The 26425-nt window shown below is 39.1% G+C and overlaps 1 protein-coding gene across 3 annotated transcripts in view; it reads left to right on the top strand.

The window, feature by feature from the left end:
• Window positions 1-26425, top strand: part of diaph3 (diaphanous-related formin 3) — a 323559-nt gene that overhangs the window by 20781 nt on the left and 276353 nt on the right. For 2 of the 3 annotated variants that reach the window (XM_058400944.1, XM_058400942.1), the window contains exons 2-4: window positions 1949-1981; window positions 9407-9577; window positions 14900-15004. In XM_058400944.1, the coding sequence (XP_058256927.1) occupies window positions 1949-1981; window positions 9407-9577; window positions 14900-15004 (309 nt within the window). The remainder of the gene's footprint in view (window positions 1-1948; window positions 1982-9406; window positions 9578-14899; window positions 15005-26425) is intronic. The other variant, XM_058400943.1, reaches the window with a different exon arrangement.

The following is a 26425-nucleotide window of genomic DNA, read 5'->3' as shown; positions in this document are numbered from 1 at the left end:
CCCCCCCCCTCTCTCTCTCTCACTTTGCCCCGAGAACCTCCCCCACCCCTTCTGGTTCACCGGGTCTCTGATAAAAGTGTGTGTGGATTCTTTTCTTTCTTTCTTTCTTTCTTTCTTTCTTTCTTTCTTTCTTTCTTTCTTTCTTTCTTTCTTTCTTTCTTTCTTTCTTTCTTTCTTTCTCTCTCTCTCTCTCTCTCTCTCTCTCTCTCTCTCTCTCTCTCTCTCTCATATTTCATTACTTCATTGACCTTTATTGGCATGAAATAATGAATTTAATTGCTATTGGTAAGAAGTGCACTAGTGAATAGATTTGAGCATTTTTCCTAGACACTGAACAGAGACCCAAACCCTTTCTGTCTCTTGTTCTCTTGTCCGTCTGTGTCTCGCTATACAGAATACAAATATTAATCCCACACACTTCATTAGACAGGTTGACATTTGTGTTCTTCCTTGTGCGGTTATGCTAATTAAAGTCTGCACCATCGATTGATGTGTCTGTGCATGCAGCAGCGTGCAGCATCGATGTAACTCGGTCAATATTTACACACACACACACACACACACGGCAACTGTTGAATATAAGGCTTCAGATGAGAATCACTTCCATGTCCAGTAAAGGACACGTCTGTTGTTTTGCATGCACGTGTGTGCTGAGAGGAGTGACATCTGTGAAGTATGCCCTTTTCTAAGATGTGCTCCAGTGTTAGAAATAACAACCTGCTCTGATCACAACCAATATTTGTATTTTTTTAAGTTCCTATAGGTAATAGATTGTGTGACTGGTCACTTCTAATGTTACACAAATAATATAACATGGGAACTCAAGACCTCATAATAACTTTAAAGAAATAATAAGCTGCTAATAAACGTTAAAAAATGTCTGCCTGTCTGTGTGTCTCTCTCTCTCTCTATCTCTCTCCCTCTCTCCCTCTCCCTCCTGGTCTCTCCCTCTTACTCTTTCTTTCTCTCTCTCTCTTGGTCTCTCCCTCTCTTTTGGTCTCTCACTCTCCCCCTTTCTTTTTCTTTCTCTCTCTCTCTCTCTCTCTCTCTCTCTCTCTCTCGCTCTCTCTCGCTCTCCCTCTCTTGGTCTCTTCCTCTCTTGGTCTCTCTCTTTTGGTCTCTTCCTCTCTTGGTCTCTCTCTTTTGGTCTTCCACTCTCCCCCTTTCTTTTTCTTTCTCTCTCTCTCAGACTCTCTCTCTCTCTCTCGCTCTCTCGCTCTCTCTCTCTTGGTCTCTTCCTCTCTTGGTCTCTCTCTTTTGGTCTTCCACTCTCCCCTTTTCTTTTTCTTTCTCTCTCTCTCAGACTCTCTCTCTCTCGCTCTCGCTCTCTTGGTCTCTTCCTCTCTTGGTCTCTCTCTGTCCCTCTTTCTCTTTTTCTTTCTGATTCTCTCTTTCATTGAGCTTTCTTGCCATGCCAGTTACAGCAAGTTTTTGCTGTAACCGAAAGTAAAAAAAAAGAGAAGAAAATTAAAATAAACAAAAATAAATACACATAATTAATTAGATCAGATAATCTGTCCTGATCAAATAATCTAGTCGTTTCTCTGGACTCTCTGACTAGAGATGTAATGTAGTGGGATCTGCTGAGTATCACAGGAAAGCTTCACCCACACTATACTGCAGCGTAACATCAGTTTCTTTCCCTGTACACACACCACCATCATCATCATCATCATCATCATCATCCCAGACCAGTGAGAAAACTCTGTTTGACCTTCTGCACTGTGTCTCTATATGTTTTTTTGTTTAACATTGTGAGCAGGTGGATTTGTGTACTTCTACAAGCTGTGTACTTCAGAGTTTGTGAAAGACACAATAAGCCTTTAAATCTGAAAAGTCATGTTGTACGTCAGATTATTTCTCCTATAGTGTTCAGCATACAGCAGTTTTACAAATGAAGGCCTGGTGTTTCTTATATTCTAATCACATTGCTTCTCTCTGTTTGTAGCCCTTAAACATCAGAACTCTTACTGATGATGTGGTAAGATCTCTTTTCTTTTGATTTTTAGTGCCGTTTTCACTAACATCATGCTGCTCCCTCTGTCTTGATGAGCTGTGACTGTTTATTAGCCCAAACTCGGGGGTCTGACTTCTCACTACTAACTGTGCTGTTTATTAAAAAATAATACACGTGAAAGCCTGGTAGCTAATTAACTGATTTTCATTTAAGCAGCGAGGCAGCGGCGCAGATCTGAAAAGCTTTTTATCTGAAAATCAGACAACAGGCTTTTGTCCAGTGTTAACTGTCCTTGCTCTTGCACGAACACTAGAAATTGCTCTTAATAATACTTTTCTCTTGTGAAGCATGCATTATGACTGACCTTGAGACTGCATCTAAACATCATCTGTGTTTGCTTTTCTTTCTTTGTAACAGATTTTATTAGGCCCATCGTATTTGAGTTTCATGTGTTTAATGTTATTTGCTATACCAGGAGATAGCAGTATAGAAATTCCTGAATATTAAGGAATTCAAATGATTCGACTCATGTTCCACGAAGCCATTCACAGTAAACTCGCTTGAGTTATTGGTGAGCAAGTATTTCAGATAAAATGAAAAGTTGAAAAATCCTGCTTGCCTAAATATTCAGAAACTCCAGATGAAAAAGATAGTTAATGAGGATCAGCTTCGTCTGTGAAATATCGAAACGGATTACTGGACAAAAACGACCTCGATTATTGACGAGACGGTGAGACTGTAGGGAAGCAGTGAGAATGTAGAGGACCGTTCTAAGGTTAAGTGTAAAAATAATTTAGGAATAGGTTGTAAAGTTATATTTAAGAGGTTCTATATCCCAGTAAGCATTGTTGGATCAGTAGTGAGGAAGTAGAAGCCGAATCGCTCCACCCAGACACCTTCAAGATGAGGCCATCACTCAAAACTAAAAAAAAGTAAGAAAAAAATAACAAGATGAGGGAAGCCACAGTACAGTGACTGAGAGTGGAGTGAAGGTAGCCATTTTAAAAGCCCTGGATGGGTGGCCAGAGAGAAACCATATGACCGGCCATATGAGAGCATAAGAGCATGTAAAGTTATGTTTTTTTTTTTTTTTTGTGACCAAGATAAAGCACTATGTGTGGTGGAAAACTGACACAGGCTATACCGTAATTAACAGCATCAGTGAACTGTGGTGGTGGCAGCATCATGCTCTGGGGTCACGTCTTCATCACCTGGGCTTATGGAAAATTTAAAGAAAGAATGTATAGCGCAAAATACGGAGGATCTTTCAAGATAATATTCTAAACACTAAAGCTTGGGATGATCTTATATCGTTAAAACTGATGGTTAAATCCTAAGGTGTATAGTGGCCAAGTCAAAGTCCCGATCTGAATCCTTCTGACAATCTGGGGCACTGTTACACCCACCAACCAACCTGGTGAACCTGGAGCAAATCTGCAAGGACCAATGGGTGCAAATCTCTAAAAACAGTGTGCAGAGCTGGTAGGAACCCTAGCAACAGATGCTTCTACCAAGTACTAATGTGTACTAAAGTTAAATACTTGAATACTACTTAAAAATTGACTTTAGAGCATATTGATTTGCAATAAAAAGTAATTTTTTAGTTTTACTTTTATACTTTTGGAGAACACAAAGAGTTACTTTGACAAATGCCATTTATACAAATTCCATTTGCTTAAATACCTGATTAAAGGAAATTTAACGTCAGATGATAGAGCTGAAGCCGGTCTGGAATCAGTTTTAGCTACGTAACAAATTTTCTGTGAGTGTGATTGTGCTAGCCCTACTAACTACAGAACATTAAATCAGTCTCCTTAGCAGTGCAGGGCAGTGCATGCCAGGTGTGGCGTTGCTGTTTGCTCCAGTCAGTTATTGGTAATTAGCAGGTTATTAGCGGAATTAGCTTTTGCATAAAAATGAAATTCAAACAGCCGGCTATTTCAGCTTGCTAATACGTTCAAAGTGAATAATTTATGTTTGCACACAGTAGTTGACTATTAACTTTGACTTTCAGCAGTACATATGTGAAACAAGTTTGAGCTTCGCTGACCAGCACTGGTGAAAAGTGTTTTCTTGCATAGGAGCGAATAAACAGGACTTGATGATGGTGATGGAAAAAGGTTTGGCACTAGATTGTTAAAAAGCTCCAGATTTAAATATGCAACTTCTGGAGAGCTTCTCAATTGACTTGTGCGCGTGTTAATGGATGACGATGCTCTCGGGCATCCGAATGTCGAAATGGGGCATTTTAGCCTTTTTAAGCTTTTATAGGCAAATAGCTAGTGACTCATCAGTCTCTTTATTACGGGAACATGGTATAGTCGTAGCTAGACTGAAGGGGTTAGATAAAATTAATTCAGAGAATAAATTTAAAATGCAGAGATGAACTCCCATAAAAATGTGGAAGAAAGTGACTATAAAAGCTTTCTGTGTATGGCTATACTTATTTTTAAGCCATCTGAGTACTGAACTAAATTATAAGGTAACGTATGATTTTGAAATACGTGACTCACATTCTCATTGAGACTATAAGGGTGATGTACTCAGTCTGCAGAAATGTTTAGGTAGGTGGTAGTTGTCAAGGTAGCATCCGCATGAATGCCAGGACCCTCGGATTCCCAGCAGTCAGGTGTGTGTGTGTGTGTGTTTAGAGCATTATCTTGCCTTCCATTAACATGCAACATGCACACAAGTCAGTTTGGAGCTTTTTAACAGTCTGCCGCTGAACATTTATCACTATCATAAGCCCTGTTTATTCGCTCTGCTGCAAAATAACACTTATCACTGGTGCTGGTTAGTGAAGCTCAAACTTGTTTCCTATATGATATATGTACTGCTGAAAGTCACAGTTAATAGTCAACTATTATATATGTACACACTATATACACACACACACACTGTTTGCCACTTTCCCCACTCAAGTACATAGCAGCTCTGTTTTCAAAGACTGAAAATAACTGCCAGGAGCACCGCCGTAGTGGACAGACATTTCTAGAGGGCCTTTGAGAAGCCCGTTCATTTAAACCACTTATCGATGGAATCCTCAATCAAGTCGTGAATTGGTAATCCACCAGAATTTGGCGATGCAATCATCCTCATTCCTCTTTTTGTCTCTTTGTAATTCACAGTGCAGTCTCATGTTCCATTTGCTCCTACTCTTTGTCTGTATCAACTCTTGCGCACTATGCTTTAAATCTTCCTTTCTTTAATTCCACACCCACTGAGCCGTCTCTTATTATTCTGCGCTCTCTGTTGTTCTCCTTTGTTCTAAATCTTTCTTGGTTTTTTTTTTTTTTTTGTATAATATGTGGCATTTCTTTCCTGGTATCGATTGGCAAATGTGTTTTTGTTTGTCTTGGGTTGCTATTGATTCACACAGACTTTTAATGCCAGAGGGAGAGTAGTCACTGGAATAGGATAATCAGCTTTATTATGTGAACAGCCTAGCAGGAACACACTCTGGAGCCAGACACTTCTATTGTCTGACAGACAGATTGCCATATATACACGTGTGTGTGTATATATGTATATATATATATATATATATATATATATATATATATATATATATATATATATATATATATATATATATAAATAAATATATATTAAGTATAATATATATATATATATATATATATATATATATATATATATATATAAATAAATATATATATATAAATACAGATACAGATACAGATTGCCATCTGAGACTATATCTGAAAATACACTATATTGCCAAAAGTATTCGCTCACCTGCCTTGACTCGCATATGAACTTAAGTGACATCCCATTCCTAATCCATAGGGTTCAATATGACGTCAGTCCACCCTTTGCAGCTATAACAGCTTCAACTCTTCTGGGAAGGCTGTCCACAAGGTTTAGGAGTGTGTTTATGGGAATTTTTGACCATTCTTCCAGAAGTGCATTTGTGAGGTCACACACTGATGTTGGACGAGAAGGCCTGGCTCTCAGTCTCCGCTCTAATTCATCCCAAAGGTGTTCTATCGGGTTGATGTCAGGACTCTGTGCAGGCCAGTCAAGTTCATCCACACCAGACTCTGTCATCCATGTCTTTATGGACCTTGCTTTGTGCACTGGTGCACAGTCATGTTGGAAACTGTTCCCACAAAGTTGGGAGCATGGAATTGTCCAAAATGTCTTGGTATGCTGAAGCATTGAAAAACAACCCCACACCATAATCCCTCCTCCACCAAACTTTACACTTGGCACAATGCAGTCAGACAAGTACCGTTCTCCTGGCAACCGCCAAACCCAGACTCGTCCATCAGATTGCCAGATGGAGAAGCGCGATTCGTCACTCCAGAGAACGCGTCTCCACTGCTCTAGAGTCCAGTGGCGGCGTGCTTTACACCACTGCATCCGACGCTTTGCATTGCACTTGGTGATGTATGGCTTGGATGCAGCTGCTCGGCCATGGAAACCCATTCCATGAAGCTCTCTGCGCACTGTTCTTGAGCTAATCTGAAGGCCACATGAAGTTTGGAGGTCTGTAGTGATTGACTCTGCAGAAAGTTGGCGACCTCTTCGCACTATGTGCCTCAGCATCCGCTGACCCCGCTCCGTCAGTTTACGTGGCCTACCACTTCGTGGCTGAGTTGCTGTCGTTCCCAAACACTTCCACGTTCTTATAATACAGCTGACAGTTGACTGTGGAATATTTAGGAGCGAGGAAATTTCACGACTGGATTTGTTGCACAGGTGGCATCCTATCACAGTTCCACGCTGGAATTCACTGAGCTCCTGAGAGCGACCCATTCTTCCACAAATGTTTGTAAAAACAGTCTGCCTAGGTGCCTAGGTGCTTGATTTTATACACCTGTGGCCATGGAAGTGATTGGAACACCTGATTCTGATTATTTGGATGGGTGAGCGAATACTTTTGGCAATATAGTGTATATACAGCTCTGGAAAAAAAATAAGAGACCACTGCCCAATCTCCAGATTTAAAAACCTCTGGAATGTCATCAAGAGGAAGATGGATGGTCACAAACCATCAAGCAAAGCTGAGCTGTTTGCTTTTTTGCAAAAAGAGTGGTATAAAGTTGTGAAAAACTGGTGGAGAGCATGGAGCCAAAACACATGCAAATCGGGGTTATTCCACCAAATACTGATTTCTTAATGTTATTTAACCAAAGCATTAACACAATTTGTTTACAAATTATTTGCATTTTGTTTTATTTGAGTTATTAAAGCTCTGCAAATACTGCATGATCTTGGGTTATTTTGATGTGTTGTCATTTCCTTTAAATATACACTCTAAATAACAATAATTATATTTTGAATTTAGGAGAAATATTGTCAACAGTGTCAGCAAACATAAGAAACTGATTATTTTGCAGTGGTCTCATTTTTTTCTAATACATACATTATATCATTATATATATATATAGGGATGGGACACATAGGCCGTATGGTATTATGATGGTATGAGCCGAGAAGTAAGGCTGTGTTCCAGTGCGTAAATGATTGTAGATATGGTTTTCAGATGAGCGTAGGGTGACGATTTCTAGGGCGTGTTTGATGTGCTGTGGTAATGGAAGGGTTTTTGGGGAATATGGAACTGGATGGTTGAATATGGTGGATTTGTTTCAGAGGTGCGGGCAGAATTACTTAAGAGGTGCCTGATGGAGTGGATAGAAGGAATAAAAGGAAATGGAGCCATTAGTAGTAACATCAAAGGCTCTTTCAGAGAAAGAAAGAAGAGGATATTGTGGGCGAGTGAGCCGCAGACGTACAAACACCTAAACAGCCCTGAAAAGCACTTCATCTTTTCTGAGCAGCCCATATTACGGGTGCTCTGATGCCTGCTTCTGTTATCAAGGCGCCGGCTCTCCATATTTATTTATTTATCTATTCCTGGTAATGAGGTCTGAATAGCAAATACTCTGTCCTTCGCCGTGGACGGAACCGTGTGATTAAACTGATCCTCGCCATCAGTCAAAGTTGTGATATGAGCTTTAGGGCAGCTGCAAACCAAATTAAGCTGTCGAGAGTGACGATTCTGTCGCCTGGCATCCCGAGCCGCACTCCCAGCTTTTTTGCGCATTGCTATGTAAATACTACATAAATTTTATATTTTGCTTCTCCATATATATTGCATTAATTTGACATCTGTGTCATTGCTGATTATCTGAACTCACACCACATCACACCAGCACACAATTGGTGGGCTCTGTGAAAAAATATCCTGGAAGATAAGTGTTGGGAATTTAAGCTTCTCAGAAAGATAAGGATTATTAGCACTTGAAATAAATAAATATAATAAAATAAATTCAACACCTGGGAATAACATCTCACCTCGCTGCAGGTGCAACTAGGGACCAAGGGAGCAAACAGCTTGCTGACAAATCTAATTCAATTAGGAAATCATTATCTCTGCAGTGTGGGTGTCTACCCTCAGTATAAATCAAACAAGGGTTACGGAGCCACTGTAGATGCTCTGGCTCTGTCTTAGACATCCATTTCCATCATATGACAAGGTTTTGTTTAACCGTGGAGATTAATTTAAACTTTTATTTAAACTTTGCATTGGCTCATGTGCAGTCGAGGAGGAAATCACATGATCAGTAATGTAGATGCTAAACCGTTAACAATTTCAGTGACACCATGACTTCACATTGCAGCTCTGTTATAGAGGGTGTGACGGTGTATTGCATCATAGAAACATGCAGTTCACGTTGTAGAAATCAGCATAGTATTAATTATGCATCCAATGCAGTTGCACTGTTTGAACACCAGAGGTCCCAATCTGTGCATCCCATAGAGCTAAATATATGTATTTTATGCGATAGCAAAGTTTTGATATAAATATTTTTTTTTCATATATTTTGGATTATTTTATTTATGTAGGTTTTTATACTGTCTGATGAGTAATCTGAGTCGTCAGTGTCCCATGTACACCATGTACTGAGACACACCCATAGAGAGCACACTGGTCACATGGCTCTTTTTTAGAAAAAGAAATTATGGGTTATATGTGTTGTATGTTATAAATAGTTAAAAAGCTCTGTTCAGGAACTTCCAAATGACACCAGCCCTGTGCCGCTGAAATCTACAGTGCCCCTGAGATTGTAGTTTTTAATTCAGCCAACATCTTAATCAAAATTGATTCATTAATTCCTTAATTAATAATAATCCTTAAATAATTTTTCTATATGGTGAAACTGTAGTACATTTTGTACAACATATAATGTTTATAATTTAGTCTTTTCAGTCATACACTTTCATTGGCTTGATTTCAAATTGTGAAGCCAACATTGTGAATTGAATTGAATCATGACCAGCCTGTATCGTTAAACGCCTAGAATTTTATAGGTATGCTCAAGGCAGATTAACAAAATCAGGTTATGAGCTAAGAAACTCCCCGGTACTGTAAGAAGTAATACCTGACATCTTTCGGTTTTCCTTTTTTCTTTTTTAACCCAGCTGGATCGATTTGCAAGTATTCGTATCCCGGGCAGTAAGAAGGAGAGGACACACCTTTCCCACATGAACAAGCAGTCCTCCTGCGAGTGGTCCACCTCCTCCGAGTTTGAGGACCTGTCCTCCAAGATCACTTCAGAGAAGGAGATTCTTGCTCTCTTTGAGAAAATGATGGTAAGTGTGGAAGCCTTGTTGTACAAAACTAATCTGATGACATTGTAGAAGAAAGATGCTTTAAGTGTGTGTTTTCTAATGCTAATGATTGCAGACACATAATGCTGTCTGCAGTTTTCGCTCTACCCAGTTGTGAAAAAACACGAACAAGTAAATCAATACCTCTGAACCCTGGTACAGCTGTGCTAAGATGTGGAACATGGGCTGTTCTGGGGCATCCAAGATTTCTAAATTGCTGGGGTGTAAAGCTAAACAACATTAAAATTTGATATGATATGGTAATGTCTCGATATGAAGCATTTTCAATACAAAAATAAGTGCTTCCTGAATATATGACTTCCATTTTTAATTGATGAAAACATTCATCAGAGTAATTGACATGTAATCATGACAGGGTTTGTGTGAGCCTTTCAGACATTTAGCACGAAGTAATGAACCAAAAGCTAATTAAACCGCAACTCTTTGGCTTTCATTGGTATGCAGGGTTTCCAGGTCTCAGCAGAGTTCAACTCCAACTACTTCTTAAAACCCTCAAAAAAAAAAAAAAAAAAAGACCTAGCTGAAGAAGTTCAGGGATTGGAAAAGGGAGGGAAATATTTCGTTCTTTGTGCTTTAACAGACTTATTTTAACCGCATTTCTTAGTATGCTGTAACAACCTTTACTCTGGTGGTTTGACCCTGATTTGTAGCTCAGATGTGTTTTTTTTAAATCCTGTCTTTTCAGTGATACTTAAGTCACGTACATTATATTGCTAAAAGTATGTAGACAACTGATCATCATCTGAATCATCAACTGAATCATATGTCATTCTTTTCCCAACTTCTCCAACAAAGTTGGAAGCATATGATTGTATAGAATGTCTTTGTATGCTGCAGCAGTACACTTTCCCTTCCCTGGAACTAAGTGCACAAAGTGAACTCCATGAGGACATTGTGTGTTAAGGTTATTGTGGAAGAACTCAAATGTCCTGCGCAGAGCCCTGACCTCAACCCCACTGAACACCTTTGGGATGACCAGATTTGCAGGACATCAGTGCTCAAACTCCTGTGCTCTTGTAGCTGAATGAACACAAATCCCCACCGCCGCACTCCAACATCTAGTGGAAGGACTTCCCAGAAAAGCAGAGCTTATTATAACAGGAAAGAAAAAGAACAAATCAATATTAATGCCCGTGGTTTTGCAGTGGGATTTTCAGTGGTCAGGTGTCCACATATATTTGGTTATGAAGCATATCTACATCTATGGATTCTTTATCCAGAATAAAATTAGGCAAGAAATGCTGCCTTGAGAGAAAGAAAGAAAGAGAGTCTTCATGATTTCATCAATGCAGATGCAATGATATTAGCAGCACTGCAAGCTTATGAAAAATGTGTGCTTAGGATTAGCGTTTTTTTATTTTATTTTATTTTTAATCCCTGGGGCCGCTCCTGATTTGAAATATCAAGAAATCCGCTTTTTCAGAGGAGAGTGTGTGGGCATGATTGAGGTGAAATGTTTATTACACCTTACTAGGAGTATTATGACAAATACGCTGCTTTATTATACAGTCTCTTAAATGTAAAGTATTTTGCTGAGGATGCCCATGATGGGTTAGTGTCACTTTCCCTGATTGACAGGAGAGAGAGTAACGTCAAGCTATCCTCCCAGAAAGTAAGGAACATAATGACTGATAAGGCTCTACTACTGTTGCATGTTTACTACCGTTGAAAATCACTTCAGTCTAGTTTCAAATGGCTGAGAATCCTCTTTACCTCACCAGCACTTTGTCTAAATGTTGGTCGTGACATCTAGCACTCATGGGTTAGTAAAGTCAAAGGGTTAGGACACTAATGGAAACAATGTCAAAGTGAATAGCACCATGCATTTTGTTAGCAACGTGTTTTGTTTTTTGTTTTTTTCTCTCCGCACTGTGGAAACTTCCATGCTGCCCACAATATAATGAAACTTGCTGTCAGGTGGCATGTTAAAACAAAGCAAAGCCATAAAATAAATTCATTTGTTTAGACCTCTGGAGACGGAATCAGGAGAGGATATAGTTTACTGGGGTAAATATTAATGTGGTAATGTGTAATACCCAACATGGCAGTTGTGTAATTGCAAGTAAGTTCAGTCCTACAGAATTAAGGTAATGACTATTCTTAAAGCATTATTTTAACTTTTGTCTTCATTATTAAAGCAGCAGCAAAAGTGCATTGTTTTGCCAGTTTTTTGTTATTAGTATCCACCTTACCTCGGGTTTTGTGCCGGACCATAAATCGTTTGTTGCCAGCCTGCAGCAGTTTTTTTTCTTTTTTTTTCCTCTTCTCCTCTGCAGCAAATGGCAGTGAGAACAGTAGGTTCCCAGTGGGTGAGAACGAAAAGACTGCTTCTTAACAGGATGCAGTAAAATAAAACCGTATCAAGAAACAAGCTTTCTGGACTATTCTCATACACGAACGTGCCTGTACATCTCCAGATTCGTGCTCGCTGTGTCATAACTGCACATTAGATGTATATTTTCTGCACAACGTAGCACATAAACCACAGGTCATATTGTCTATCGAGTGAAGTCATCAATCTTTGAGCTTGGATCAAAATTCTGGGTTTTTGTTTAACGTATCTATCCAGTCCAAGTTGTTGCAGGACGACAAGTCACACAGGGAATAAGTAATGGACTGCTCCACAGTCATCTCCATTCCTTCACCCCACGCAAAACTCCTCTGCTTAAAAAAAAAAAAAAAAAAAAGTTTAGAAAAAAAGCACGTAGATGTATGTCTAAAAGCAGTTTGACAAATCAGACCTCTTTTGGAACGATAGACTCTGTATACAAACATAGAACTTTGGTAGTATTTCAGCTCGCCATGTTTGGAGAAAGGATGTGCGTATGATCCCATAAACACCAATACCCTCAGAGAAGCATGGTGGTGGGAGCATCACAGTATAGAGCTGCTTCTCTGTAAACTGTACTGCAGCATTACTAGTCATATCTGTACCGGAACTCATTAAAGGAGAATGTAATCTCGTTGGCTAAGAAACTGAATCTGAGGTGAAGATGGATGTTTCAACATGATAACAACCTCAAGCGTACAGCCACAATAATTCAGTAAGGCCTCGCATGACCTCACCAATGTCTGCCATTGAAAATTTATGGGGGTCAATCAGAGGTACCCACATAACATTAGGGAATTAGAGACAATTTGCCAAGAGGAATGGGACAAAACTGAACCAAAGTGCTGCAACAAGCTAATTACCTCATACCATAGACATCTCACAGCTGGAACTGCTCAGAACAGCATTGCAACAAAGTGCTAATGTTGTTCATTTGTGTTGCCTGAATGCTTCTTAAAAGCATCTCTTTGTTTTTGCTTATGAATACATATGTTTTAGTTTGTATTATAAATGTGTTGAATACACATTAAAACAAATCTGCCTTGAAACTTAAGCTTGATTAAGGTGTTTCCTATCAGGGCAGTTAGATGGAATCAGCTGGCCATGTTTTACTGAAAATAATTGCTCAGATGTTGTTAAATGTCCACTTTTTTAGGTCTCATCATGGAGACTTTGTAAAGACTGTTAGGAATATTTATTCCAAAAAACCAAAATGTGAAGGCCCATCTGTCTTCTCAGGCACAAGGAGACAAGCAGAAATCTTATCCAAGCACAATCACAGTTACAGATAATGTGTTGTGTATACAAATGTTGTAGAGAAAGCACTACCATGTGACTTTATTCTGAATTAACTAACACACTGCAGAGCATTAATTACTTTGTGGCTATTGACTGTTCTTAAAAATATAGGAATTTCTGCTCTTAAATCACTTTCTGTCTTTTAAGAATTAAATGCTGACTTCCTGTCAGAAGTGAATGTAATTCCCAGCTGCATCACTTTCAGTTGTTCCATGCTGAAATGCAATTCCTGTCCAATCATAGCCCTGAGCCATACTCTGTCGCTTAGCTATAATTAGAGGAGCTGAGAAGGACATAAAAAAAAAACATGCTAATAGTGTTAATTTGATTAAAAACTAAAAAGCTAACATTGTGACCTGGGAGTTCACAAATTTCATGGCACGTTATGGCCCTTATTGAGTGTGTGGGCATTTACACACTTTTCATTCAAGTTCTTCACAACACAAGGCTCAGGTTTATATGACAGGAAGATTAGTGTTTGAATCACACAGTCCTGCATTGTGTTCATCTTCCTCCGTGCCACACTGACCCGAGCCTTTATTAAGGTGTAGAGTCAATCGTCCAGCCTCGAGCCCATGTCCAATCTGAGACTACTTTCCATAAACCATTGAAAATATCATAAAGGGACATAAATTATTAGGATGAAGTCACAGTTAGGAGATTCGAAGATTATTTTGAAAAGGTCTCTCTCTCTCTTACTCCCTCCTTCCTGCTTTGTTATTAGGCTTTATTTCTGCTTGTGATATGCCATGCAATTCCTTTTACTTTCTGGATGGTGTTGGAGAAGTCCTAAGGATGCACAGTCTCTCTGTCACTGGTGTGTATTGGCTCAGTGCAGGGAGAAAGTCTTACCCATAAATTGGTGTCAGGAAATAAAAGTGGAGTAAAATAATAACTGCAGCAGTAGGAGCTGGTGAAGACTGTTATGCAGCCTTCATGCAATAAAAATGCCTTCTTACGAATTTAAACCTTAAATAACGTCTTGGTTTTGTGCCGTTCTATAATTCCCTAGTAATAACTATTAAGAAATTCTTCAGCAGTGTTTTAATGTTGTTTTCAAAGTTATTTGATCAATTAACTTTGGCCTGAGTAGTATTTGTGGTATGATGAGCATAGATTTTTTTTTTTGGCCTGTCTTGTAATGATTTTCTTCATTTTTTTTCCCTCCTATTAGAGACTTTAAGAGGCTGCAGCAGGTAGTGAAGTTTCATCAGGTTTGCTTTGATTCTTGCTATTATTATCAGCAGGGCTACGGCTTTGATCGCTGCTTTAGCGACGGAGCTTGCATCACATTATTTTCTCTCCCGCTTTCATTGTTTTCATCTCCCCTTTTATCATGTTGACTCTTGGCATGTGTTGAAGCTGCATCTTATGGAGGAATGTAGGCGAGAAAACAAATGTTTGGAATGGTTAGGTCTTTACGTTAAAGGTAGAAAATTCTGTACATTTAATTAACTTCGCTGACTGCAGTACAATATAATACAAGAGGACCAGCAATTAGTGGGTGTTTTGTGCGACTTGCCACCACTCGCGCTCGTTATGCAGACCTTGGTTAATCCATATTAATACCTAATATTTACTTTGAACTGTTGAACACATTTTACTGTGCACTTGACATTTAACCTTTTCTTAATGCTTGTGCTGTGCTTTTCTAGGAGGATATGAACTTGAATGAAGATAAGAGAGCTCCACTCAGAGAGAAGGACCTGAGCACAAAGAGAGAGATGGTCCTTCAGTATATTGTCACAGCAGCTAAAACTGTAAGTCTGTCAAATAGCACACTACACATGCACTTAGTGTTCGAGTTATTAATACAGTGCAGTCTAAACGAATAGAAGATACAAAGGTTCATTTGTCACTGGAATTTGGTGCCGGTACAAAGTATATAGGTGAAGAGACTAATGCAATACACTGTACAGACGACATATAGTGGGTATAAGGTAAAGGGGAGTTCAAGACGCCTCAAGGTTCACTGTGTTATGTTCAGCCGAGATGCTTTTCTGCTTACCATGGTTGTGAAAAAGGGTTATTTGAGATACCAGAATGTTCCTATTATCATCTTCTCTATGGATGACACAAGCAAGATAATAACATACGAAAAATACACTTATGGAAAATGATACATGTATGCATATACACTATGATTTACATATGAAATCAGTAGTTTCTGAAATACTTAAACCAGCCCAGTAACAAAGTATGCCACTGAGATCAGAGATTTTGCTCATTCTGATGTTTGAGGTGAACTCTTGACCTGTATCAGCATCATTTTATGTCCTCTGCGACATGATTGGCTGATTGGACAATTGCATGGATATGAAGCTACAGGTGTTCCCAATAAAATGGCCTGTGAGTATAGACACTGAGACTCCCTGTTCTTTTGAATTAACAGATTAATTCTTTCCCTCTTAGTCGATGGAAAAAATATTATAAATTGCTGCTAATAAGGCAAGATCATAAACAAGTAAATAAACCAGTAGGGCAATTAGAAAGTCTCAAGAATCTGTTAATTAATTTAAGTAGTGAGGAAGCAGGAACATAACAGTCTGCAAGCCATCAGCTTGACCATTTCAGCCTAGGCTCTGGGAGCTGGCCAGACCAAGCTGGACTGAAGATTTTATGAGAGTTTAATAAAATTAGCATCAAATGAATGTTCATCTTAAGCCACGAGCACCGGCGTAGGGTGAAACAACTATTGTTGTTCATATCAGCGTGTATTGAGAGTCACAGCGGCTAGGTTTGCTTGCTAGCTGTTCAAGAGTAATTCTTCTACTCTTGATGCCTTCCTTGTGTGTGCTATTAATGATTTATTCCTATCATATACAGCTTACTGTTGCTTGTTAATGAGCAACACATCCATTCAAGGAAGATATATTTCAGGTGTGGTCTTATTGATACTTAATTATTACCCTTAATTATTATTGCCCTTAATTATTATCAAGATAATCATATTCCAGTTGAGAAAGTGAAATAAGAGTCGAGAGCCCTGGATAGATGAATGTTTTGTAACTAATCTTCATTCATGGTGAATGTATGTTAGTAACTACACTTGCTTGGACACGTTCTAGTGCGTCGTTTTCACCGTTCTGCTTGGCAACTGTTAGTGCTTCCATACAGTAAGCAGTAATAATGGCTCCTTCTTTATACTGGTACAAGATAAGCTTGTATCTTGTGCTCGTATTTCATGTTTTTGGCGTTATATAACCCAGACATTCAGAAATTAAAATACTGCATACAAGCCAAGTATTCACGAAGAATAAGGTTTTAAAAAAGATCTGAACGCTAATGTCACTCCTGTACAGCCACAGGGCTGCTTGTTTCCTGCTGTGTAACCTTTCTAATTTTTGTTGAGTGGCCCTGTGTCTATGTTTTTATTCTGGCACCCTAATGTTGTTTTGTTTATTTATTGTTAACAGAAATTCAGTTTGGGTCTTGTTGGGAAAAAAATTGGGTCTGCAGAAGCCCCCTGGCTTGACTGGACCAAAAAGTTAACCTTTTACCTTGATGCTTAATGTTAAAGGCCTAAAGATGTTGCACCACTAATTGCACACTTTATTGTCCCAAGGTAAGCGGCAAAGCTTGTTGTGTGCCTTTGCAATTAGGCAGACTGCTCTTGGCAATTAGGTAGACTGCACTGAGAAATTGTTGTGGTAGGAAAAAAATCAGGTCGCTCAGGACGCAGTTTCTCTGTTCTTTAAAATAAAAGCAGACTGATAAGCCTCTGTGAATTTTAATCTAGCATGTAAAACAAATCTGCTAGTTCCACCACTGCATAAGCGTACTCCACTGAGCAGAAAATCTACATGCAGAGCATGAAGAGGTAGATGAATGGCATGAATCGCCGTCTTTTTTTTCCCTCCCAACTAAAATGAATTTTCCAATTTAACGCCCTTGTCACTTGCTCATGTGTTCATCTGGAGAAGAGAGAGAAAGAGCAGAAACAAGAGAAGGAGAGTTTAATTATAGTGCCATGCCTTAAACTCCTCAGTAAATTCAATTAGTTTGGAGTCCTAAGAGATTTTTGGGGATCGTTCAATTGAAATGTTTGTCAAACTTTATCTGGGTTTGTAATGCTTTAAGAGTGCTGAGACATAGCCTGCACATTCCTGATGAAAATAAGATGCTGGCGAATAAGAAGCCTGAAAATTCCTAAATGTAATTCGGTCAACTTGACATTGTTCAATATTTAATTCAGTTAGCCCGAGTGACCGCAGCCTTATGAAGGGAATAGTGGGGATATAAGGAGTCAGCATATTTGATGAGTAACACTAACTGCTCATATGTGCCTCTTAAAAGAGGTTCAAGAGGTGATTTCTTTTAATTTGTATTTATTTAATTTTAGCTGAAACGATTGCAGAATGGAAATAAACCTCTGGTTTGGGCCTATGCTTATGAGAGATTTAAACAAAAAGACACCCACAGACCAACTTGGGCATCTGTGGGGTGTTTTATAAAGTCCCCTATTCATTTTCAAACACGGCTCTTCAGTGCAAATCTTGTCTACCTGGTACCCATATTTACTGGACCAGTGGTCTGGAATATAGTTATTCTTTGAGCAACAGAAGAAGCCTTTTTAAATTTCTTTTCTCTGCATCTCCCTGCTTATTAGGAAGGTGGGGTCAGAGTGCAGGCTCTGCCCAGATGCAGTCCACTGTCCAACTGCCTCTATTAATCTAACAAATGAACAGAAATGAAATTAGAGAGACGGAGTATTCTCTGTGATTGACACGCTCAGGGTATAGAGCCGTGGCTTAGGAGCCTTATTAAATGGAGTGCGAATAGGATGCGAGACCACACGAATAGACTGCTCCAAGGGAGGCTTCATTTCCGACATTTACGAGAGTGTAACCTTTGCGCACCTGCGAACGTTTAAGTGCATCTATGCTAATGAGAAGTATGCATTTATTATTTGTGCCATTCTCCATGGTTCCTAATTTTTTTTTGTATCTACATAATCAGTGCTATGAGGCGTCTTTCGGGAGCGAGGCTGGTGATTCATGGATAGTTCATTTCACCTCACTGAAGTGCAGATAAGCGTAAGCCTTTAGTGTCTTTTGTGTAAAAATTCCAAATAAATCAGGTTTGCCTAATTTAAAGAAAATGATTATTTTTACCACAGATTTATTTCTACATACAAAAAAAGAATATGCATGGTTTACCTGCCTATACGTTTCTTTTTCTCATTCAGGAAAATGTTTTCATCACTTTACACCTGTTTACTTTAAGAAGTGTCTGGAAAATCTTTTCTGCGAAATTGCACATGTTTTTTCTCTGCCGGCAAGAATGCCTTTCAAAGAAACGTGTTTAAATAGCTCAGTGTTCCTTCACAGTAAACGGGTGTTTTTCAGCGATACCTACCCCTGTGGCTCGTAGGAGATAATTGCAGGATAAATGCGAACCTCAATGGTGTAAAAGGCTTTCTGAGCAGTGCATATCTACGATTGTATGAGACGAGCGGGATCTTAACCAGTTCAAAGCCTGTCTCTAATGCCTGCAACTTTTCACCAATGAGTTCATTTACTCTTCCAGACTCCAGCTGCTTGCAGAAATTGTTCAACTTTTAGTTTCTGCAAGTTCATTCATACCTCATTAGAAATTGCAGCTTGTACCATCTACTTTTTTTTTTTTCGTGTCTCAAGTAGATCTCTGTAATTTGTGCCCTGGATTTTGAAAGGTGCTAATAGATGCTCTGGAGTCACCTCTCAGTTGTGAGTCTACTGCTATGAAAAGTCAGTGTTGGCAAGCTGGTTCCTTTAATCGAAAGGAAAGCGTTTATTTCAGCACTTTAAATAAATTCTTTATCTCTCAGTCACATAGCTGGCATAGTGATGAAAAAAGGTTGTTAATTAAATGAGGTTTGCGTGACTGAACCTGTTCACTTCTGGTCATTTTCTGGGTCTTGTACCTGTATTACACTTAACAGTCTAACGTCATCATCGTTTTCCTGCTTCAGTCACAAGACGAAATTGCAAATATTTTAATTCCAGAGGATGAGTATATTCACATTGCCTATATAGTTGTTGCCTTAGTAAATGTCGTGCAAAAAGGATACAGTACGCTAGAATAGACCACATCTATTGAATATGGGAATTTATTGATTACATTTTTTTGGTTGAAATAAATACCAAGGAATGTTGAAATGTAAAGTTTCGCCTTGTTCACGGTTCTTGTTTTTTTATTTAAAAACAACATTCGCAATCAATGTATGCTACTTAGAGCTAAAATAAAAAATAATCACTGAACTATTAACATCAGCATCAGCCATGTTTGTTCTGAAAAAGCAGAGCTAGCTTTATTATCAAGGGGATGAAATAACCTGAAATGAAGCTTCAGTGTGTGTGTATTTCAAACCACGTTTCATTGAAGACTGTCAAATACACATGCATTTAATTGTGCTGCTGTTAAAACCGAAGGCTGCCTCTCTGAAATGGTTTCCTATAGGACACTGTGTAGGCTGTGGAAGCCTGGATTTGTACTGTATGTAGGGAGTAGAGAGCCATTTGCACCCTGCAAACTACTATTTATAGAAAGAAATCGCTTATAAAACGTAGGACTTTTTTGACATTGTCTTCTCTGACAGGAGGAATGAAACTTCGGTCGAGAGCAGCACTCAGCACAAATGCACAGGCTGTTAGAGCTGGTGTGTCCTCTCACTTTGCTGCTCATGAGCCTGCGTCGGATCGGTGCGGAGACACGAGTGGACTAACGCGAGCTACAGACGGCAATGCTAGTAAAAATGAACAGTCTATTAAATACTAATATAAACTATCTCTATATAACCAAGAAAATTTTAACCGCTGAGTCAGGAAGCTGCTTCTACATCTGTGACGCGTGGATCGTGATATAATATGATGATCCTTCAGTTTTCCAAGAACCTGGATTTTCCATCAAGTTCACATATGTATTCCTCTTAGCACAGTGACACTGAATTCTTTATTCTAATTGGTCAGAAGTTTGGTTTAAGAAGTAATCGGATTATTTTTGGACAGTAGTTTCAGCTGTATGATGAACGTTAGGTTAATATTAAAGGTTAACTCAATCTAATATTCCACTGTATCTATAGTAACAGCTCATGCACATGATTTAAGACTAATAATAAAAGGATTAAATGTGGTGTTTAACAACACAAAAATAAACGTGATGGAGTTTAATTTATTTAAATGTAGAGTACCGAGTTAGTGACGTCAGTAATTTGGGGATATTTATATCTGGACAAGACATTAAAGAACGCTATATAGCAAGCTCTTCATGGTTAACTGCTTACAGTGGAGATCACAGTTGTTTCTTTGTGACCGCTCTAACAGGCAGTGCTAAGTCTTAAACATTTTGCTTCTTTTTAATCAACCAACCGAATCACACACAAGATACCGCAGTGAGGTGTTTGTGTATTGAAACCTATGTTTTGTCTGTATGTCTGTGGTGTTTAGACGCACCAGCATAACGAGAATTGCTGGTCAGCCGTGATCAGATTTCTCTTTACACCCGAAAAGTCGTTCAGAATCAGTTTTCCCTGTCTCTTCTGTCACATAAGAGATTAATTTTTTGACCTGCGGTCGTAAATCGAACCCGAGCGAAGTTAGACGCAGCTTTGTAGATACATCGCACTAAGCTTGCGATCCCGACACCGACGTGAAATGAAATGAAAATTAAAAGAGCCTCGAGAAATGAACTAAATCTCTACCACAGAACTCTTTAGAACTAATGAGGAAAGATTGCTTCGGTGATCCTCCACCAAACTCCTTATATTCGGGTATAAAGGGAGCGTTTGCATCAGGACAGAAGTGGAAAAAAAAACATCACTTAATTATCACTGTCTGTGCAAGCAGTTCATTTAGCTTGGGGTTTAATTATATTAGAATCAACACTGCAAACAGCTGATTTCATACGTGACGATTTGTGTGAATTAATGTACAAAACGCTTCTGCCGTAATTGACTTTCTGCTTAATGAGCTAATGATGTAGCTAAGCCTCGCAGTCGGATGTTTTTCTCCTCTTCCTCATAATCAGGTGTGGCTGTTAAAACTCTCTCTTTATGCTCTGTACTACAGCTAGATGAAATTGGTTGTAAAGCTCTGGCTATCGATGCCCTGTAGGGAGTTGTGCACGATGAGAAGAACATGCACTGGGGCTCTGCACCATGGCGCAGCAAGTCTGGATCCTCTAAACGAAGCTGAGAGTGCCTTGTGCCTTACATACTCTTGTTAGCAGAGCATTGAAAGGTGAACCAGAGCTCTCAGTAGACATGTCAGAAATGATCTCAGCTTGTCGGTTGGCCATGCCGCATGTCTATGTATGTGCCTGACTTAACAAACTGTCAGATTTCTCCCACTTTACCCTCCAGTGGCTGGACGTGTGAGGTTGTTTATTTTTCGGTGTCAGGTTTGAGCCGTTCATACATAAGCTCAGGAGAATGTCCGGCTGAACTAGCCTGCTGATATTTTCAGTTTGTTTTGGGGTAGAAAATGTATTGAGGTAGGGCTGTGAAAACCAAGACAAATTTATTAATGCTTATTACTATTAATGAACCTAATTAATTTCTAAACTATTAATTTATTCACATTTAGAACCTACCTTTTCTCCATTATCATTTTTTTAGCGTTTAGCAGACGGCCTCATCCAGAGCGACTTACAAAAGTGCTTTGGAGTGTCTGTCACCTCATGCTAGTGATCTAGGAGAGGGACATAGAGTACCATCACATATTTGTAGAAGCCAATAAAATATGGTGTAAGCCAACACAAATTCATAAATGAAGACAAATACAAAAGAAATGGCACCCTGTAAACAGAGGATTGTCTGGTCTGTCTGCACAGAGCCTCATAAATGCCTGTAGTAGTGCTAGTCATGCTTATGAGGGACAAGGATTTCTAAAGACTGGTGTAATTTCTTTTCAAAGGGTGAAAGCTTTCATTTGCCATAACATCATCTCATAAGTGACCGTCTCGCTTGGTTGTGAGTACATCTAGGTAAAATGTAGTGTCTTATTTTCTACACCATTTTCTTGACACTTCACTTAATTCATGCCTCTTTCAGCTCGTCTCTAAAGCGTCTTTAAAATTTTGACCTGTACCTGTGTTCTTGGGGGAATGGTGGCTTGGTGGTGAGCACAGTTGCATCAGACCTTCAGTGTTGGTTGTTAGATTCCTGCCTCTACAATGTGTGTGTTGAGTTTGCAAGTTCTGCCCATGCTTTGGGGGTTTCCTCCCCCGGTCCAAAGACATGCTCTGTAGGCTGATTGGCATCTCCAATTTGGTCAAAGTGTGTGAATGGGTGTGAGTGTGTGTGTGATAGACTGGCTTCCTATCCTGGGTACACCCTGGCCCGAATCTCCTGGGATAGGCTCCAGGTTTCCTGTGAGCCAGTAGGATAAGTGGTTCTAGAGGATGGAAGCCATGCTCTTAAATTTTTTTTATATTTTTATCAGGCTAGACAGGAGTCAGAATAACTTCTGTACCTGTCTCTCTTCCTTTTATTTCACCATTTAGTCATCATTTTGTGTTTCTAGTCGTCTTTATGTTTGTTGGCAGTCACTAAATGCAAATTAGCTGTGTTGAGAGCGTGTGAGCAACATGCACCTACCAGTGTGAAGTGTGTTTTGCAAATCCAGCAGAAGACTTTTGTTTGGTTCGTTTTGCCTTTTACACACAACAATTTTTATGAGATTAGCGACAGGACTCGAAGGTTCCAGGTAATTGTCTGCGGGTGTTTTTGCTAAATTGTAGAATTGTCCTGATTCAAAAGCAAGCAATTACTAATACTGAATTAAAACAGACTTTCACACAAGGATATCAAGCATAGGAAACTTGCAGTGCCCAAGAAAGCTAGTTTTGTTTATGTTGTGCAGCCTGTGTTGTTTTTTGTTTTTTTTACCTTGGCTGTCAAAGTGATTTACAAACCAATTTTGGTATCACAAAGTTCAATTATTTCTGTATATTCGGGTATATATTATAGCAGGGGAGTTCAGTAGGTCCTGAAAAGAAGCTCATATAACTGAATGGCAGAATCAGTTGCCTTTGTAATACTTAGCTATTTGTAATTATTTCATGGCCACGCATAGACAGTAAATTAGTAGTAGTCATTTCAAGTTCTTTAATCCACTGATTCTCATTCCCTTTTGTGTGTGACTGCAGCTCCCCTAAAAAATTCTCAGCTTTCTCCCTGTGGACTTGCCCTAAATCACACTACAGCAATCTCTGTTTCTCTACACAGAAAATGAAAACCTTTTGGCTGTGTAATCCACTACAGCTGTAAACATGTTACACTGCTACCTCTGCAGCAACTCCTAGATAACTTTCACACACAGAGGCGGTTAAATGGAGGTTACTGTCTGGTTTAAGCCACGATGCACAAGTGTTTAGTAAGAGAACCTGCACACATGCTCGCTCGATCACTTATTTTCATTATCATCAGCCAGTCATGTGACGGCATCAGAGGGCATAAAATCGTTCAGATACAAGTCAAGAGCTTCACTTCAAACATCTGAAAGGGGAATATATGATCTCAGTGGTGAGATTAGTACCATCAATAAGTGCCTATTAGGAAGAACAGTGGTTTTGATCTTTGTTTGGTATTGTGTGTGTGTGTGTGTGTGTGTCTTTCTCTCTCTCTCTCTCTCTCTCTCTCTCTCTCTCTCTCTCTCTCTCTCTCTCTGTGGTCGTCAACCACACACATATATATATATATATATATATATATATATATATATATATATATATATATATATATATATGTAACTATATGTCCAGAAAATAAATAAAGCTATAGTGGCTAGTATGTGCCGGTGAGCAAATATATGTGTGTATGTAAGATCTGTACATGAAGATGCAAAGAAAAATAGGAATATGTTCAAGTTGTATATATGTGTGAAAATATGTGTAAAAATATCAATTTATATGGCTGTACAATATACGTGCATTATGTACTTTGTATGTACAACAGTACCCAAGATAATACACAGTGTATATACAGATATTCTACATATACAGATAGATAGCCTAGGGGCATGCTATGAATTTACAATTATATACAATTATCTGGTGGAGCAGATCTGCATGATGATTACAGGCAGTGAAGCATGAGTGGGACATCAGTGTCCTACTGTGTAGTGTAGAGTTCAATAGCTTTATGGTTGTAGGGAAAAAAGCTGGCCCTGAGCCTGCTGGTTCTGGTGTGAATGATCCTGTGTCTCCTCCTGGATGGAAGGAGGTCAGAAAGTTGGGACTGGGATGGTAGAAGTCCCTGATGGTGCTCTGCACAGACATCTCAAAGGCCTGATATTTTTAGACTAAGTTATGATACTTTCAAACCGCCTCACTGTTCATATTCCTGTCAGTGAGTCCTGTAGGTAACGTAGACTCCTAATGGATTTTTTATGATACAGGATATAGCATTCTGTGTGTGCTGGTGCCTCATGCTGTGGTTTCTTTCCCTACATGTTGCACGCCTGTAGTGAGAATGAGCAGCTCCTCAATCGATCTGTTTTCAGCACCCTGCACTAAAGGCACTTTCCATATTCTGCTTGCAGCATCCGAGACCACAATTAAAATGATTGATCGCTGATTTTCTTAATCACTAAGGAAGTAAAACAAATACCTGGCCATCAGTGAACGTACACAGCAAAACAATGAATGCTAAATGGCTCCTAATTGCGCTTGTCTCAGGGCTTTATCTGTTCACTGTCTTCTCTGTAAATCAGCTGATGACTTCTGGTCTCAGGTATCAAACAGCAGGCAGATCTGGGATGAGTTCAGTTCAGTGAAAGGGATAATAGGCTCATTTGTAGCTATAAACATCTAAAAATCTGCTGAATTAAGTGATGACAAAGTTCCAAGAGTTACTAGTGAGCTCTAGCAGTGAGCAGTGTTGAGTCAGGAGAGAGATAAAGATGTTGAATCCAGAAGGAACACAACAACTACAAAATAGCCAGCGGGGAAGTGGGCCTGAGAGCAGCACACTCTGACACTGGCCTTGTCACCAGACACATGGATTATATCAAGCCTTCTCAGCACTACGCACTCCCATGATAAGATCTACTTGACGACCTGTTTCCATGGCAATGAGCATGATGTTGCTGCAGTGGTCAGATGTGTTGAGAGTGTCGAATCCCAACCTTTCATATACCTACTCAGACAACACAACAAATCCTGAAGCATGTCGGCATCATTTCTTAGACCACAGCGCTGCTAAGTTCTCGAATCTGATTGGTCCAAAGGTGTTCATTTTCTATAACAGCAGCTCTGACAGTGGAGATCCCGCTCTAACAATGAACAATAGGTTTATATTAATGCGTCGTTCAATGCGTCGTCGTTCCACCTCATTCACGGATATCCTGATAATCTGACGCTGATGATAAACAGATTAAATTTCAATTCAGTTTAAAAAGTAAATCTATTATCATTAAGATGATGAAAGTTTTTTGTTGGAGATGTAACCGTTCTGGAAGGAGTAAGTTTTCCAGCACGGAAGAATCTTCAGTACAGTTTGACAAAAGCAACAAATAATCATTTTTTTCTTATTAATTTCTAGAACTTCCTAGAACGAAGATGAAAAGATGAAAAGAGCAGCTGTTTAGAGCTACTATAATATGTCATAATAGAAACTGACTTGTCTCACAGATGTTCTACAACATCGAACTCCAAATGGTTTTTTATATATATATATATATATATATATATATAGATATATATATGTATATAGGCAAATTGCTGTGGTGTTTGAGGAACAAAACACTTATAAATAATCACTTTCAGAGACTTAAGAGCATCCAGTTGAATTTTCCCCTTAAAGTGTCTGACCTGCTCTTCTGACATGGTCAAGTATTTTCTCTCCCCCTGTGGTAATGTCCTCTTTTTTGATGAAGGTCTCCTGATAAGATTTTCATTCTCCTTGCAGTTCCTTTAACCTACACAAAAACCTTTCTCAGTAATGACCTCTAGATGGTGCTGCATTGATGCAGCTTGGCATGTGATGAGTCTGTTTGTTTCTGGCTTTCTGCACTGCAGTATTTCTGTCAGGATTTGGACAACACTGTTGGTCAGGAGCTAAAGAATTTCATTTCTTCCATATATTAGTTGCAGATTCCTAGTTTCTGCTTGCAAACTTTACTTTCCAGACTTTGGTGGTCTGCTTGGTGTGAAGCAGTGGACCAGAAACTTGAATATGAGGGCTATGACTACATCCTCTC

The sequence above is a fragment of the Hemibagrus wyckioides genome, linkage group LG10, assembly GCF_019097595.1.
Source record: "Hemibagrus wyckioides isolate EC202008001 linkage group LG10, SWU_Hwy_1.0, whole genome shotgun sequence".
NCBI classification, from domain to species: Eukaryota; Metazoa; Chordata; class Actinopteri; order Siluriformes; family Bagridae; genus Hemibagrus; species Hemibagrus wyckioides.
The sequence above is the reverse complement of the archived record's forward strand: the minus strand, read 5'-3'. Positions and strand labels throughout refer to the sequence as shown.